The sequence below is a fragment of the Mastigoproctus giganteus genome, chromosome 8, assembly GCF_048544385.1.
Source record: "Mastigoproctus giganteus isolate SK-2022 chromosome 8, ASM4854438v1, whole genome shotgun sequence".
Classification (NCBI taxonomy): domain Eukaryota; kingdom Metazoa; phylum Arthropoda; class Arachnida; order Uropygi; family Thelyphonidae; genus Mastigoproctus; species Mastigoproctus giganteus.
Window position 1 is genome coordinate 144,808,690 of NC_143582.1, and position 19,399 is coordinate 144,828,088.

A 19,399-nucleotide genomic window follows, 5' to 3' on the forward strand; every position below is an offset into this window, starting at 1 on the left:
AGAATTAGTTCCCTCGGTCTAACAGCAGAACACCCCAAGAAGAAAGGTCCATCAATTCTTATTTTTGACTTGGACCGGGAAATTACTCCAGACAGCATCGCTGACGAAATTTTACACAGGAACATTCGAGATTCGACCCAAGAAAAAAGAGACAAGGAGCACATAAAACCAAAATACTGCACCAAGTCAAAATCTCCCAACCTTTGCAATTGGGTAGTGGATCTCTCTCCACAAGCGTGGAACCAGCTAAAACTTCAAGACAGGATCTTTATTGGTTGGAGCAGCCACCGCTTCAAGGAACATGTGGCTGTTCCTAAATGCTTCAGATGCTGTCGTTTTGGGCACACCACCCACACATGCACACAGACGGATCCTACCTGTGGGCATTGTCCCAAAAAGGGCATCATTATAGCAGTTGCCCAAACAAATCATCTGCTCCGACGTGCGCAAACTGCAAAGCAGTAAAACTGGATGCATCCCATTCAATCAGGGACAGCAAATGTCCTATTTACATCAAGGCAAAGCGAAACCAACAACTGAAGACCGACTATGGTAGTGAGGCCTAAGCCATTCAATAACAGTGTTATTAAATTTATACAACTTAATGCTCAGCGAGCACGTGCAGTAGCAGCGGAAATAAGAAAAAAGGCAGACGAAGAAAACATTGATATATTACTACTGCAAGAACCATACACCCACTCCAAGAAAGTTAGAGGCTATCCTCTCACATATAAAATAATTCAAGCAGATGAAGATACTCCCTGGGCTGCCATAGTCATCCGGAACCCGAACATAATGGTCACCAAAATCTCTTCTCTCTGCACAGGTTGGGCAGTATGTGCCCATGTAATTGGCCCCTTAGGTGCCTTCTATTTAATATCACTCTATTGTAGACCCAGTCAAAACATCGGCCCAGCTATTGACTACCTAAGAACTGTTACCACTACTCTACCTAACGCTAAAATCATCCTGGGGGCAGATGTTAACTGCCGTTCTCCTGCTTGGCACAGCCTCACAGCTGACCGACCTGGTTGCCATAATGGGCGGCTTTTGGAAGACTTTCTAGCCACCTCACCATTTAATATAATAAACAGGCCCAATAACCTCCCAACATTCTCCAGTACTATGTGGGAGTCTACAATAGACATAACAATTGCTACAAGATCAATCTCAAGTAAGGTGTCGGGGTGGCAGGTAAATGAAGCCTGGACCACCTCCGACCATAGAGCAATTACATACAGCCTCACAAGAAATATAGAATCAACTCCTACTCCGCACTACGATATCAACCGCTATGCCATCAGCAAAGCCAATTGGGAGCTGTTCACCACTTCTCTCCAGTCAACAATCATGGATCACTCTTCTGATATCCTCTCCCTGAATTCCGAGCAGCATCAAAAGCTTGTAACTAACATCATCACCCTCTCCTGCAATCAATCTATGCCCAAGAAAAAACCTCTTCCAAGTGCTGTACCATGGTGGTCTCAGGAACTCGAACGTCTACGCTGGACTGTTCATAACAAGAGGAAAGCTTTTCAGAGAGGTCGCACCTCTTGGCCAGCTACTGATGTGGAAGCCCTTCGTGAAGACTACAAGAGTACCAGGAACCAATACACTTCCATGATAAGGCAGCGAAAAAGAACTACATGGGAGCCGCTGGTTACCACCACTGGTAACTCGGACCCTTGGGGAGTGGTGTACCGAGTTACTACCAACAAATTGCCAAGAGGAGAAGTAGTCCATTCCACAATAACACCACAAGGAATCATGACAACGTCATGGGAGCAATCCATGATGAATATCTTGGATACTCTCTTTATCAGCGACGCCGATCATTCACAACACAACAGCAGCAAATTTGTCTAGATAATGACAATTATCACATTGACTCTGTGGAGGAAGAATTTAACACTGAAGAACTGCAGCAAGCCCTTGGCAAAATGAAGGATAAAAAATCCCCAGGACTAGATCGCATTGAACCAGAAATACTAAAAAAGGTCGCCCAAATAAATCCCCAATTTCTGCTTAACCTGTTCAATAAATGCCTAACCCAGGGATCCTTCCCAGAAAGCTGGAAAATAGCTGAATTAAAGTTAATACTGAAAAATCCATCGAAGCCTCCAGAACAGCCTAACTCATACCGACCCATTGCCCTCTTGTCCACATTGAGCAAACTATTTGAACGCCTCCTCCATACCAGACTCCTAACACACTACACAGAAGCTGGCCTACAATCCAATTCACAGTATGGATTTCGCCCAGGACGCTGCACAGAGGATGCTCTCTACCAAATAACCCAAGCTGCAGCCAACACTAATTACAAGTACTTTCTCCTCATAACCATTGACATGCTCTGGTGGCCAAGCATTCTTCGCAGGCTAAGATTGGCACGCATACCAGCCAACTTATACAGGTGTATAGAAAGTTACCTTTCCAACAGGAAGATCACCATCTCCTCACCATACCAGAAGCTCACCAAATCTATCTACAGAGGCTGCCCACAGGGTTCGGTCCTCGGCCCGTTCCTCTGGAACATCGTCCTTGATGAGTTACTTGGTCTGGATCTGGGCCCTGTTACTATCCAAGCATTCGCAGATGATATTACCATCTCCATCGCAGCGGACACCAGAGCAGCTCTCGAGGCCGCTGGAAATCAGGCACTACAGATCTTACAGGACTGGGCAACTCTACACAAGCTCCGGATTTCTCCACAGAAGACACAATCCATACTTCTCAAAGGCACCCTACAAATATCAAGGCCACCTCAGATCAAGGTACAAGGAAAAACCATCAAGCTGGTAACTTCCCTAAAACACCTGGGTATCATCCTGGATTCGAAGCTCTCCTTCTTCCCGCACCTCTCATACCTTCAAGTAAAAATCAGAAATTATGCAGCCTTAATCGTCCGAGTAAGCAGGTGTGACTGGGGTCTGAACCGGAGAACACTCAAACTCCTGTATAACGCTATATTCCTCCCTGTTATTACATACGGATCCGGGATTTGGTACCATAGAGCAATAATTGTTCGCAATAAATGCAAACTGGAAACAATTCAGCGAAGTATACTGCTTGCCATTACCAGGGCCTGTTGCACAGTAAGTTCTCCGGCCCTACAGGTTCTTGCAGGTGCCTCCCCCTTGACTTGGAGGTTATCCGTCGAGGATTGCACTACTGCCTGTCGCGGGGAATCCCAGCTACCATCTTTGGACATACCATCGACACCCGCACTGACTGCAAGCAAGAAAAGAAAAAACTAGCTGCCATGCTACTACAAATCTGGCAGACAAGATGGGAGGAGACGGACAAGGGCCTGATAACTAAGAAATTCATCCCGGATGTCAAACTAGTTTATCCAAAGTCGCCGCCTTGGTTCTCTCCTGGCCTCTACTGTACATATATTATAACTGGACACGGCTGTATAAATCATAAGTTGACTACCTTGGGAATCATCAATAACCCCTACTGTACATGTGGAGAAATTGAAGATTGGGACCATCTTCTTTATAACTGCCCAATTTATAACGATCTTCGAGGAACACTGTACACCAGGCTACAACACATACCTCAAGGACAGGAGCACCTGCTAATTTCTGAAGAACAATATTATAAATCATTAACGGAGTACGCACAGAACCTCTTTTCTAGGCGCAGGACTCTACAACCAACTTAAGCCAGGGATAGAAACCTGTAAAGGACTTACTCAAACTTGAAATAAAAAATCTGTACTTAACTGTTTTACCAGCATCGACTTGCTAACCCTGGAACATCCAAAGTAGGATTACCTGCTAACTTTCCATATGGTTTGGTAGGCTCCAGTGGTCTTGACCACTCCACCGCAAAATATAAGTCACACTCAGTACTCTCGCTGAGTGGTTTTTCTACCCTTCTGGAGTTATCCCCTCCCCCTTTTCTCCTGGTGGGGCATATGCTCCACTGTCAATTTACGGGATGCCCTTACCTACATCCCCTTACTCTTACTTTCATCCCCCATCTTCTTCCGTACACCCTGTACTGCCGCACTCTACCTTATTTTTTATTTATTTTTATTATTTATTTACTTATTTTTTTTATTATTATTATTATCTTTTTTTTTTAATTTTATTTTTTTTTATTTATTTGTTATTATTATTATTATTTTTTTTATTTTATTATTATTTTAATTATTATTTATTTATACTATTTTTTTAATTTAATTTTTTTTAATTTATTATTTATTTTTTTATTATTATTATTTTTTTTTTTTTAATTGGTCTCCGTTCAGGAAGCTCTGGCGACTCTGACGGAGACCTGCCAGAGAATAATGGGCAGCTTGGCTACCTCCTAGTGGTGTGTGCGGGCAACGTGGGGTTCCACCAGGGGCCCTGCGGCCAAATGCCACAACACACAACAGAACCCAACACAAAACTACACACTCAACACACTACACTTTTTCTGGCATTTACAGTGTTCTGTATTTCTTCACAGTGTACATATGGCGCAGATGTGGGAAACCACAGGTGGCGCCCGACCCTAACACTATGCACACTATGTATAAATAAAAAAAAAAAATGCTGAAATATGAGGTGAAATGAAAAAAAAAAGAAGAAATTATATAGGATCACGAATATATGAAAAGAAAATATCACATTACTGATATTCACGAGACGTCATATCTAGCGTGTCAGTTAGAATTAGTAAACACGTGCGTGGATTGGTAAAAAGTAAAAACGGGACACTGCACGTGCCATACATATAATTCGTTATCTGTAAAACCAATTCCAGGTGAGGAACCTAAACCGTTATTTAAGAAATCAAATATTTTTTTTAAGCTTCAAGTGTTTTTATAGTAGCATCCAGAACGGATATACTCGCTCATAATCTCAAGAAAAAATGCATTAAAAACAAATAATAAGCGTGTATTATTTCTTAATGCAATAACGTATCTTTTATTTTTTTTTTATACATTTTAGAAGTATTAAGTTGGATGTGTATTTTTTATTTATTTATTGTACCAGATAGTCCTTGCCAAATTCGGGTATCACCGCAGTATATTACAATGCTATACATACAGTATTACAGATACAATTCATAGTATTATCCTACCAGAAGTTATTCAAAATTGAGTTCAATTTTTTTAACTAATTTAAAGATTTTAATTTTTATACACAGGGATCATTTTAATGGGTTTAATGATTTTATTATTAGACAAGGTGTTTTCTGACTCTCAAGGTTATGTGGTGGTGGTGGTCGGGTTGGGAGATCTTGGAAGACTGCCGATCGCGGATACCTCGGACCATTCATATATCTGTGAGGGAAGGAAACATTGAGTAATAATTTTACGTCTGATTGAATTTAAGGGGTGTGTTGTAATGAAGCATTCTACAAAAAAGCATTGAGGTGAATTCCTCTTTGTTTCTATATAATTCATAGTATCGTACAGAGAATGAGGTGTATCCATTCAAAAGTAGGCAACAATCCAAGTCCATCACAAGAACCCTCCAAGTCCATCACAAGAACCCTCCAACACAACACAAGAATCCTCCAAGATGTCTTTCCCGTGAAACGATTTGAGGGTCACTGCTCACACACTTATAATTACAACGGTACTGTACACCCTGCGCCTATCCTGTGGAAATATTGAAATACATTCTAATGATCAGCCAACTTGGTTGTTCTCCAGTCAGCCACAAGACCTCTTTTCACGTGGTAACAATTAATTTGCGGAGCATAACAAAAGGAAATAAAAAAAAAAAAACATCGAAAAACCCAGAACGAAATTCCAGCTAAGCCTTGTTGTGATTGAAAGAAACCTTCTATTTTTATTTAAATTTAAGTAGAAATGAAAAACTACTTCAAAATATTACACATTTGAGAAAAGTAAACATACGTTTTGAAAGCGCCACTTCCTGGGGAGCCAAAAGGAGAATATGCGGTAAAAGTGATCCCAAGTTTCTTACAAAATTCGAATAGCTTGCCTTGTTGAAAATGCACGTGGCACTCCACCTAAGAAATAAAAGACAAATGAATACATTTCAAGTATACACTGAGTGGTCACTTTATTAATTAAGCATCTAACAATAGCAGAGCAGCCTCCACCCCATTAGTCCTTGGAACAGTCTGTATTCGTCGTGGCATTGACTCAACGAGGTGCTGAAAGTGTGCCACAGGTTGCTGGTCCACGTTTACTGAATTGCTCACAGTCGTTGCAAATCATATGGCCAATCTCTACTCCAAAGAACTCATACACCTCATCCCACAAGGGCTCAATTAAATATCAGATCACTAAATCACAATCCAAAGAGGTCACCAGATTTAAATGCAATTTGATAAAGATCTGGTAATGTTTTAAAAATATTCTAGTCCCATAATAAACATTAAATAGCGATAACTGGGATTCATCACACCAGACAACGTTTTCCCAATGCTCCAATGTTGAGTGTTAGCGTTGCTGAACCACACTGCCTTCTTTCTTTCGATGACAGAAGCGGAACCCAGTTCGGTCGTCAGCTGCGATGCTCCATCCGTAACAATGTACAACGAGTTGCGTGTTCTAAAATGCTTCTTTGGTTACCACTCTTGTACAGTACTTTGCTATTTGACTGATTGAAGTCTTTCTGTTGCCCTTGTTAGGCGCTGCTGGTCTCTCGCGTCAATGACCAGTTACTGCCTACAGGTTCGCCGTTCTCTGGATGTTATTCGGTTATAGGACCAATCTCGATACACTCGAGACATAGTCACACGTGAAAACACTACCGGATTAGAGTTTTCGAGAAACACATACCGGCGCGTTTTGTGCCGAATATCATTAAATCTTACTGAAATTCTTGTCTTTCCATTATCGCACAAATGAAGCTTCCACATCCTTTGAAATAAATGTACTTTTATTGCTACGAATATTTGCTTTTGATATTTGCATTATAAAATTTCGTTATAAACATAGGCAATCTGTTTTTACAATCACATTATAAAATTTAAGAAATGCAGATGACAACTTTTACGCCAGATGAATACCAAAAGTAGATATTTAGCCACTAGTAACATATTTTACCTGAGGCTTCGACAAAAGAACCTCTTAATTCGATTAGGAGAGTATTTTACCCCGCCTAAACAGGTTTTTGTATGCTTTTTCCGGAAGATAGCGCTGTTGTTGCTTGCTACATGCCTCTTTGTTCATTCTCATTATTTTTGTTTTTAATGACAAGGTTATAGTTTTTTATTAAGCTAATTAAAAAATCAAACTGGTTTTAAGTTTGCTTTTTTCTCGATAAACTTGCTTGCTTTTGAAGCTTGAGCGTAAGAGAAAGAAAAAAAGAGATAGATAGTGAGAAAAAGTGTAAAAAAATAGAGAGAATTAAAGAGGACACATAAAAAGGAGTATGGGAAGAAGAGAAACAGAAAGAAATAAAAAGTGACAGAAAGAGGGAATGACAAAGAAAGAAAACTAAAATGGGAGAGAGAGAGAGAGAGAGAGAGAGAGAGAGAGAGAGAGAGAGAGAGAGAGAGAGAGAGAGAGAGAAGTGAAAGAACACAGAAAGGAAGAAACAATAGTGAGAGAAAGTATAAGAAAACAGAGCTAAGGTGGAAACAGAAAACAGTGAGAGAGAAGAGAAACAATGAGTGAGAAAGGATGAAAAAAGCAAAGAAGAGCGAGAGAAAGAGAGAGAATAAAAGTGCGAAAAGTGATAGTCCCAACGAAAAGCCCTTCCTGGAATCCCAAACTGATTTCCAGTCATATGCTGATGACATTAAGTTTTACGTTACATCGTCTAACAAAAAGCAGGCTCTTGCCACTACTCTGCAGGCAAATAAAAAAAATCCATTAAATTGAATAATTTCTGGCCTCGATTGGTTTACAGATTAATCAAGCAAAGACGGCCGAAATGTCATTCACCTGGAAGAAGTCACGCAATAATATCGACATTACCATCAATGGATCATCCATTAAAAAAGTTAAAACGCACAAGGATATGGGATGAGGATCTGACATTCCAGGCACACCTCCTGAACAAGAAAACCAAAATGTATTCTGCTATGTGGGCAGTCCACCAGGCCAAGAAATACGTCCTTCGATGTCTCTACCCCATTATGCAGCAACTGTTTGGTCATCAGCCCCCTACAACACACTTCAACAAGTTCTACAGCCTGGAGTTCTGGCTCCTGAAATGGCTCATTTGGCGGACTAGCAACCAGTACACTATTTCTAGAGCCCAACTGTAGATCAATCTCGAAGTCACACCATGGAAACAACGAATTGTGGCAGCTAACCTTCTTGTACTGGACAGACTAATTACAGAACGACTTGACGCTCCCGATATCAGTGACCTAATAAAAACTCCCAGAATTGTCAAAAGAAGTCAAGTGGATACAAGGCTCCTGCTGAATATCAGTTTCAGCAACTCAAAGGCCTGAGACGCATGTTCCCAAGAAACAAGGTTGATTAGATAAACAGTATAACCATCGACCTGGATAAATTCTGCCAGCAGCACACCTACAGACGCCAGAAGCTAATGGACACACACATAAATCTACCGTTATGACTCACACCAGAAGGAATATATGGACTTCCTCAACTAAGGAAATACTGTACCTGCTTATACGTTACGTCACATTTTATCCAACACTTTTGATCAAATATTATCTTGCTTACTTTGGGACACCACGGTATTCCACAATTTTCAAATATGTAATTAAAGAATTCTGTACATACTGTTCCTTTCAGGTTAAGCACACGTGTGGCTCCCTGTGAACGTAATAATCATCCCCCTAGCTTATTGCTGTCCAGGGGATGGCTCTAGAACAGAGCAATAAACAGATGATGATAATAATGTAAAATTATAATGAACAATTGAAAGAAACATTGGGAGTAAGACTACAAATTCAGAATTACCGTACAGTGAAATGGAAATATTGAAGGAATAGGACAATTGAACTTCCGATGTAACAGAAGCAGCGAGAGACAAAAGAAACAAATAACAGGGAATAGAAAGATAAATGGAATCCCTTTGAATACTTATTCAAAGTGCAGGGATTCTATGATATGAGATTTTTTAGTAAGAATACCTTTTATGAGAACTTTCTGCTTTCTTGAAGTTTGCTATGCATAGACATGATGCTTTGCACTGTCTTCTACCCTTGTTAACTAGTTTAAAGCTACATCTCACCACAGGCTCTTAATCAGTTATTTATCACCAGGTGCAGTTTTTTTATTATGAGAGTAATAAAATTTATAGTAAACATTATTTTTGACAAATATACGTGGCATTTTTATACTTTAGATTTTTTTTTCTTATAATAAGAAGTTAATTTATGCTTCCTACCTGTAAATTGGCTGGTTTAATTCTAGAATTAGCATAAACTTTCTGAATCTGTTTGTGGTTAAAATTGGAGAGACCAATGGCTTTCGTCAGTCCTGCATCAAAGACGTCTTCCATACCCTGTGCGAAATGAGAAGAATAACAATTTACAGAATTTGATGTGTGAGAAATCTGTGGGGCAGTTGATCTATATATGTTATTTACCAATAAATACCAATATTTATGAGCTATTTAACGTGAAACAGAACAGAATTTGAGAAATAAAAATGAAACTTTTACTAAACTTTAATAAACTGTTTTTGATTGATATCATACTGTACAAAATGCACTATATTAATTAACAACAAAAATTTTCTTAAAATATCATTGTAAGATTTCATGAACATTAAAGTTATATTCCAGTAAACTCAATCAGCAATCTAATTGTAGGACAAAAGTTCGTCATTCTCTGAGAAGCTTCCAGCATTTGAGTATTGGTGATTAATTCTTGACGGAGTACAGAATTTTAAAACAGTGCGACAGATGGCGTTAGAGTAGCATATTTTCAAAATGGAATCATATATAGATCGTTATAAAAACAAAAAGCTATGGTACAGCTCTTAACGACAACAGTGCTTTCTGGACTGACATCCATGCGCATATACATCATTGTTATTACATATCAGTATAAGACTGTACATACACTTAAAACTCAAGGGAATTTCAATATAACAATATACTAGATATAGTTTGAAACTATTAACAGGGAAGGCTTCCCCATTGCCTTCCTGTCACAGATGATGGAACGTGGATACTACTTTGAGGAAGAAACCACCGCACGACAATTCATGGAGTAGCAATGCCCAAACTCCTTATACAGGATAAAGACAAATTTCTATGATGAAAGGTGTGGTTTTGATGGAAATTGTGGATGGACAAACCATAAATTCTGAGACGTAATTTTGAATAAATGAAAAGTTGTTTTCGGTGAATTTGACAAGATAAGGGCAATGAAGATGTCCTTCTGCAAGGTATAACACCGTATATACCAATGTGCAGACAAGGGACGCAAGATGTTCTCTCTGGGTTCTTTTTTGAAAGTCAGTAATAACATATTAACATACAGATAACCTTAAGGTCTTCATAAATTGAAATCCAGAGATGGATAACGAAGAATTACAAGATTGCACCAACAGGGTCTTAAAAATTTAGAAGGCTGCTTAAATCACACCAATCTTCTAATTAATGTAAAAAAATACGCGAGCAAATAATTTTCATGGAAATGGAAATTCCAGTATTATTGAACAAATACATAAATGAGAAACACGTGATGAAAGTTAAACGCTATAATGATTTTGGGGGACGCTCATATCGAATAGTAAACTCACTTTGAAGAAGCATATAGAACAACTTAAATATGCGTATAGCCTGGTAGGAAATCAAGAAATTACAAGAATTTCTAAACACCAACTAGTAATTCCATACTTCACAAGATGCTTGTGCCCAACTGTGATGTGCCATTGCCATTATCTGGCCTTCAGTTCCCCCCCAAATCAAATTAAAAAGACGGAGGTGGCTGAATATTGGCTGTTAAGGTGGTTGAACAGAGTCACTCACCAAAGGAAAACCATCTTCAGGGTAATCCTACATACAAACTTAAATATTAAACCAGAACACATTACAAGAAATAAAACATACCGCGCTTGCTGGACTGAACACAACAACAACTGGCGCACCGAATCTCAGTGACATTATTCAAGAAAAATAAAACCTAGAATCAGAAGAAAAACAAAGGAGAAAAAAAAAATAATCAGGACAAGAATCATGTTACAAATATTAAATACATATTGCCTAATAAAGATATATTTTAAATAGTTTATTACGGAAATTTTCATCAATCATAAAAGCAAAATAATAAATTTTACATAAAATAAAAGTAATTCCTCAAAAGTTAGCTCACCTTCCACACGTCCAAGAGGTCAGATTCCGAATCCCACATAATTTTGCCATCCTCGTATTTAGGTACCAATTCATCATCGCTCTTATACTAATCAACAGGGAGAAAATACGTTGGTATGATTATTCTCTCTTATTTACACAGGGTAAAAACAACGATTAAAATTGCATAAATACAACTTAAATTATTACATTTAAAATAAGTGCTTGTGATGTGATTTCTAATTTTTATAATTTAATTATAGTCATCAATTCCGGCTCCCTTTATTGCAGCTGGTCATTCCATTTCTGTAAAAGGAGATACTTATCCAAAACAGAATGCCCAATTGCAGTAAGGAAAATTAAGAATTATTTAAAATACTGGTACACGAATTTATAGAACGAAAAATCGTGTTCATACTAAATAAATCTGACAAAATGAAACGTAAATATTCCCAATCAAAACCAGTTGATTCCGAGAATCTATCGAATAATCTTTTTAAATAAAATCAATGCTTTATTTAAAAAATAAATAAATAAAAAACAACAGTATTATCATGTACACGTGCTACTTATATTATAGTTGCACGTGTACATGACACGCTACTTATATTATATTAGCAAAAGGCTGAATTATTTTGTAGAGATAACTGTATGAAATATTAAATAACCACAATAAAAATAAAGGTCTGGGATAAATTTTTCGGTGTTGTTCGGTTATGTGTACCCTCGGATCTGACGAAAACCTTTAAAAGAGCTTATGAATAAGCAATAAAAAATAACTATCTGGTATGTAAGAGACAGTTCACTGATAGCCATGGGAGTAAAAAAGGCAACCATTACATAAAAAAGAAACTTTTTTTTGTTATTGTTGTCGTAAAGTGTTAGAGTACACTAGTTTTCTTAATTTCAAAATACTGTGTATTTTGCTATATGTTCACTGATCATTAAAAACTATATATAAATAACTATAATTTTAATATCTCTCTTTATACATTAAAAAAGTTTCTCCTAGTGATATTTATTCGAGCCAATGTGGGGGGGGGCAATTACGTCACTACAAATAGGCAGGTAAATAATTACATTGTTGTCTTTCAAACTGCCTCCATAATATTCACTAACCTCGTGCACGTGCTTCACTTTATAATACATGACGACGCACGGCATCATTTGATGTTCCATTGTAATGTCGGCTGATGAACGGACCCAATTTAGTTTGTATATTTGTAAATAGTTTAGTATTGTGTAAATATCTTAAATATTTGTATAGTTTGTAAATATTTTAATCCTGCTCTTTCAGATGCAACAATATTCCTCATGCATTATGGAACCAGAAGCAAAAGATCTTTTCCTAAGTGACCTAACGTAGATAAATAATTACATAGTGATATTTATTCCACCTTGAGAATGCCGCGTTGTGAGGGGTGGCCAATGGGAGAAGAGGGATGCAGGTCACGTGATACAAGTGGGCGGGGCAGTTGCGTCACTACTAATGCACAGGTAAATAATTACATAGGTCATTTCCCGATTAGATATCGATCATAGAGGCTGACATCTGGTGAGTATGGGGTTTGGCACACCCAGGGTTCTCAACTGGATATCAGCATTCTTCCCTCAATGTTTTTTTGGCTGGTGCAGCATAAGCCTCAGGCTTCCTTGCACCATATGGCTAATAATAATAATATTATTATTAATTATTATTAATGCATGTGTAGTTTAGTGTTGGGTTCTGTTGTTTGTGCTGGCTTCTTGGCCGCTGAACCCCTAATGAGACCCAACGTTGCCCACACTCCTCCCCGTGGAGGCAGACCAGGTACTCCAGTATTATAGTTATGACGAAGTGTGCTGAAGAGCTACTGGAGTGGGATACAGCAAGCCACTTGAAGATACTGTCAAAGTGACAGCCAAGAGCACAGGGCCGATCATCAAGGATCAACTCTGGAGCGCTGAGCTAAATGAGATGGCATACTGGGACGGCGGAAATCTTGTGATGGTATGTAAGAAACGGAATGATGGTAACACACGTGCTCAATTGGTACAGTAAACTATAGCTCGCCCTCGTGGGTGGCACAGTTGGTAGAATCGCCGTCCTCCCCACCCCGAGTGGAAAAGACCTGGGTTCGAGTCGCGTCGATGATGAGAGGAATTTTTATGGGCCTTTTTCAAATCGTGGCTGAGTTAGTCAGCCTCAGGCAAGGGAAGCATGGTTTTATTCTCCCGGACACTCTGGTTTTTCGTCCAGATAACCGAAAATCAACTTTAGACCACATGTAATTTACAGACTGTATACACAGATCAATATGGCCTTAGTCGCTAACGCTCCTAAAACTCAATAACAACAACTAGCAGCTTTGGTTAATGTAAGTCATGATTTTTCTGATTATTGTTAGAGTTATACCTGATGTTGGAAGCAGGATATGAGGGTTAAAAGTGTTTTAAGATGCAATATCCGATAAGGGGGCAATTAAAGATATTCGTAAGAGAACAATGAGGGAAGTTTTATTGTTAGCTAGAGGATTTTGTGAGAAGTAGACATTGATAGTAGATATTAAAAAGGAATGAGGGAGAACTTATGGTGTATGTATGAAGATTGTGAAGTCACTTTTTTGTATTTGGAAGCTTAGATGGAAAAATGGTTATTGCATTTTACAAGTATATAAAGAAATGTCAGTAAATGTCTTATTTAATAAAAGAAAATTTTGAGAGTTATAATCAACAGAGAACAATCACTACCATAGGTCCTAGGGGAATTTAAACGGATCCAGGTGCAAAAGCCATAATCCTCCTTCGAATTTTCTGTGATAGCGTATTCAGAGTAGCGTAAAATGTAGGCACTTAGAGGGGTTTGAAGACTGCCCCATTTTATTGTAAGATAGAGGACTGAAGGTAGATACTATTAAGAAGTGCAATTTAAGTACATGTATAATATAATGAAATAAAGAAAAATTAATGAATATATGAAAATAAAAGCACCCACATTTATTAGCGAGCTAGCATATATAAAACACAGTCCCATATTTCATTGCTTGGTAGATTTTTCGTTTGGTAATTGAAACACCAGAGATTGTGGGAGGAAAAGGACATACTAACCTCTCCTGAGACCGACTAACGCGGCCATGTTTTGAAAAAGGCCCATAAAAATTCCTCTCGTCATTGATTGGATTCGAACTTAGCTCTTTTCCACCCGGTTCACTTTAGACTTGCCCTGTCAGCGTCAGGGTTTTCTTTCCTGACCTTACTCTTTCGGTTCGTACTGGAATCCATCAAGTCCCTTCTGTAAACCTCTTTTTTCAATTAAAAGAAGACACTTGATTTTGATTTAGCATCATCCAAGTAAACCATCGTTAACTTGGAAAAAATATTCATGGCATATTCCGCCAGTTACAATTAAATACTTTATGAATATTTTCTGTTCTATAAATTGAACCATTTACCAGCGATCGTGATGCATAAGCTGAAACGTAAACTGCATATAGTTCTGTTTTAGATTAATGGTTACAGTCACATTCTCTCCACACTGGGTGGAAAAGGCCCAGGTACGAGTGTTGTCAATGACATAACCAATTCACAGATATAATACAAACGGGTAGATGAAGTAATTCTCAAGTGGCCCTAATATAAAAGTCTCTCTCTCTCTCTCTCTCTCTCTCTCTCTCTCTCTCTCTCTCTCTCTCTCTCTCTCATCGTCATCAACAACAACACACAAATGAAATACGAAATACACCAGTTTGGCAAAATCCATGGCAAGGCTACAAAAGACAACTGATCCAGCCTGGACTTTTGCGTAATACTGATATACATGTATAGGGAATATTATACCTGGTACTGTCATCTAGTGAGAAAAATTAGTCTTGTAGTTTAGTTATTAGGGTTCCTATGTTTCTAAAATATTCGTATCTCAAGGTACTGCCTTAACCATAAATTAAAATATAGCCTGTTGGATAAAATTATCAAATTTTTGATAATTATACTTATTTTCTACAATCAAAGTCTTTTCAAAATTACAGAAATGACGTGTTTTGCCCGTAACTGTTAGCCTTGTTCAGACCTTGTTGAAACTGAGAGGGTTTAGTGTTCTAATCAGAGCTTCATATGAAAGAACAACGATCGCTTACCAAGGCTGTAGTCATGGGAGATCGACGTCACGTCCATGATTTAAGACATCTGCGAGGAATTAACATGAATGATAAAGACCGAGGGCCGGCCACAAGCATGTTCATCCGGTTTTGTCGAAGACGGACCCGCACTCTCAATAATAGTATCGTCCGCGTCTTTTCTGGATTTCTATCAACGAGCCTACCTATCGATTCCTATTGTTCATGCTCCTATTTTTATGCAATAACTGCAATTGTTAAACAATATTGTTGATTAATGTATTAATATTATCCGTATTTTAAATTTTTGTTCAGTATAATATAAAATTACAGTATTTCTTATTTACTGTAAAATTTGAAAAATAAATTTAAAAATTCACAGAAACAGAAGGCCCCGCACGTAATTCTTGAACAGGGTCCCCGCAACTTTTGGTGCCGGACCTGCAAAGACTCTCGGAATTGACTCAGAAATCAGCGAACTAATTTGAACCTACTGACATGCAGTATTACTTGCTTGTTGTATTGTAGATTGTGAATATCACACGTTTCATGTTTAACAGATAATCTTTTTCTCTTTAGTTTAATGATACATTTATGATAGTTGTTAATTTTATTTTATTCATCTCATAATTAAGCTCGTAGAACATCAAAATGTTCATTTTGTAAAATCCCCAACTGTACAGCTGTGATGGGATATTGTATAGTATGGTAATTGTATAATAAAGATTCCTTACCTGAAGTGAAAAGGGGGTGTGAACCAGATAAAGGTCAAGATAGTCCAACTGTAAGTTCTCCAGAGATTTCTGTATGAAATGTTTAACCAAATGACGACGATGCCCATTAAATGGAAGCTGTTGAAAAGAAAGAAGTTGTTTCATATCAATAATTACCATTCCAGTTCAATATTATTAATTATTGTTTCACAAAAAAGCAACTGAAAAGTGCGGTGAAGTCTATTCGACTTAGTTAATGATTAAACAATTATAAATGAGAAAATACTGCGCTTAAACTTTCCAATCATCCTCTACAATTACATATTTATTCAAATTACACTCAGTATCAGAAAAATTGTCATATCCTAATAGTGTAGATTTACATGTACAATATTTGTGTGAGCTTTGTAAAGGAAATAAATTATGAAAATATCAGAAGAGAAAATTTCGCTGTAAACCTGTGTTAGAATATTTCTCTCTTCCTGGTGTATGGAAGGGCACTCCAACCCCACCATTATCCTGGCTGAGAAATGGCTCAAAGTTGCTGTTCTATCATATCCCACACATATCCAACAAGAATCGAATCAGGGGACCTACAGGTTACTCTTTGACTTTGATTCCAAAGTCAAAGAGTAACCTGTAGGTAACCTCATGGCAACTCATGATTATATTCGCAATATAAGATATTAAAACGATGCCGATTTAACTACTTTGGTAGATGGCTACGAATAAATCTGATGCATTTGCACTAACCTATCCGCTGTGAAAATCGGACTAATTATTAATTTTTATGAATTAAATTAATTAATTAAGCAATTAATTAATACAATTAATTAGCAATTAGTCATAATCCACATTAAAACTGATTATGAAAATTATAATTTAAGATTATAAGAGAAACAAATTTAATTAAAAAGCGTGAACAAAATGAAATATCAAAAAAAAAAAAAAAGAGACAGAAATGAGAAGAGTATGGCTATAATGTATTACATTTAAAATATAACAATGGTTGGATCCCTTATAATAAACTATGATAAACGTGAACAATTTACCTTGGTCGTGATGAAAAGATCTTCACGTTTCACTTTACCCTGGTCGAAAGCTTTCTTCAGAGCGTTACCAATATCGACTTCATTCTGATAATAATAGGCCGTATCGATATGCTTGTAACCTGCGTCCAAAGCTGCCTCAATAGTTCTGTCTATTTCTTCAGGTGTGGACTAATAAAAAATGAAGTTAGGACTATCACAAAATGGACAGCATAATGTATAACCAAAAAAATAACTGTTTTTTCCCTTTGATTCAATAAGTGTGTGCACACGATATAATAAATTTAGCACACTGTGCTACATATATCGAGACACTAACGAATATGTATATTTTCTGCAAATTATAGGTAATTATTGCTGTTGGCAGAGGTATCGTATACAATTACACATTTCATGTGTGAAAAGAGTTCTGTGAATTCGAACGAAGACGGTGGTAGGATATCATCAAAAGATGGCATTAAAAGAAAAATTTCGGAACTCAGCTTCAACATTTCAAAGACTTCCACCTAGAAAATTGACATTTCATTTCTGTTTTAATATTCAGTTTTCTCGGTGGCGGTTCAACTGGCGATATCAAATTGAACATCGAAAGGAGGAAATCACCTGTTTCAACAATAAGAAACTCAAGTACGAGAGAGAGAGAGAGTCTAGATATACCAAAGATTCTCAACCCTTTTAGATGCATCCTTAAAATGTGTAATGTGCCCATCGTCTGTACCATTTCTGTTCATCTGCACCTAAGAATGGACTTCCAGTGGACAGATTTTCACGAAATATTATATTTGAGTTTTTCAGAAAGATCTGTCGGCACATTCAAATTTAATTTTTTTTTTTTTTCCTAAAAAATCTCCACGTTATACATATATACAAATGAGTACATAGGATCCATGACTGGCTACATGCACATGCTCTCCTCTCCTGCCTGCCACCTGTTTGACAGGTGATGCGGCTCTTACAGTAACTGAAAATATCAGCCAATAAAAGGGCCAGGATGTGGGACGATGTACACCTTGCAGGATGACTCGTTCAATTAAAGAATGTTCAATTAAAAACTCTGCAAAGAAACATCTATTTGGGCGTAGTTGTTTTTATACATATAGCAGGTTGCGAATACATTTTCTGGGTTTAAGCTAACATTTTAAAGCGTTTAATGTAACTTTATTTAAGCCCTCATTTGAAAATGTGTTAAAAAGTTTGCCACGTTGTGTTTTATCAGAAAATTCGAAAACTATTGTTAGGGCACGCGAAATTAAAACCAATTTATGCTTCTCTCACATGCTGCAGTTAGAAGCATACCACGAATGTATGGTATCTCTTTTTGCGCAGCAACTGCAGTGCTTGGTTATCGTGGTTTAGATTTTGCATTCATTTTATTTGTGTCCATCACAAAAATACTGAATTTGAAATCTGGCTCTTTCCAGTTCTTTCATTTGCACCCACATGTCTTTCGCAAAGTATGCTTATTGGATAACGTATCTCAAAATGAACAAATTGGTGATCAGTTTTGCGAATGGTTTTTGAATATATTTTGCAGTAACAAAATCCTACTCCCCGATCTAACAATATTCAGGCTACTGCATACACATTTTTTTACAAGCACTCGGTTTCTTAGAAAAAAATCGTACCCTCTTGGATTTTTGCATTCCAATCGAATAGATTTTTCAAGTCATATACTGGAAATATCGGCTAAATACAAAAATTGACGATATTTCAATAGTCGCTGTTATTTGGTTTTTTTTAGGAGAATTAGCAACTAAGGCCATATTGCTCCGGCAGACTGGAGGACGTCTTTATCTACCCATGCATCTTTCAGACATTTCCTTGGCTTTCTTTCAATTAAAAAGAAGTATGTAATCTTTTGATAAATAATTTTTTTGTTGAACGTTGGGTAAACCTTTTCCTCTCCTGACTTTCATGAACGAAATTCTTTCAGGAAAGAACTCCTCCCAAAACATTTCTTTACTAACCAATCTGATGAAGATTCGGTTTCATCAGTGGATTTAATATAATATTAGTAGTTTTCCAACCCAAAGCATGCTAACTGTAAAGCAGATCAATAAAATCGGTTTCATCAACTGTTTTCCCTGTCAGAAGTTTTTTTGAGAGAATAAAAAATGTCTACTGTGTGTGAATGTCTGAGTTAGTATTGTTTTGGTGTGAGTAACGGAAAGTTTTAATTATTTCTGATATAAACAAATATTAAGTGTGAACTTATATTTATTCACCCAATGAAAACCTCCACTTTTCTAGTAGCTTCGTACCTTTATAAAGGTACTAAATATTATTATTTGAAAACAAACTGAGCATAACCGATCTGTTTTTGAGTTCATTGCAGA

General features: G+C 37.3%; 1 protein-coding gene across 2 annotated transcripts in view; it reads right to left on the bottom strand.

Moving 5' to 3' along the window:
• The window catches only part of LOC150081891 (aldose reductase-related protein 2-like), a 37,802-nt gene that overhangs the window by 13,508 nt on the left and 4,895 nt on the right, over positions 1-19,399 (bottom strand). For both annotated transcript variants that reach the window (XM_090378963.1, XM_090378962.1), the window contains exons 2-6: positions 17,067-17,234; positions 16,036-16,152; positions 11,233-11,319; positions 9,297-9,413; positions 5,867-5,982 (exon numbers count right to left, since the gene is read on the bottom strand). In XM_090378963.1, coding sequence (XP_090235089.1) covers positions 5,867-5,982; positions 9,297-9,413; positions 11,233-11,319; positions 16,036-16,152; positions 17,067-17,234 — 605 coding nt within the window. The remainder of the gene's footprint in view (positions 1-5,866; positions 5,983-9,296; positions 9,414-11,232; positions 11,320-16,035; positions 16,153-17,066; positions 17,235-19,399) is intronic.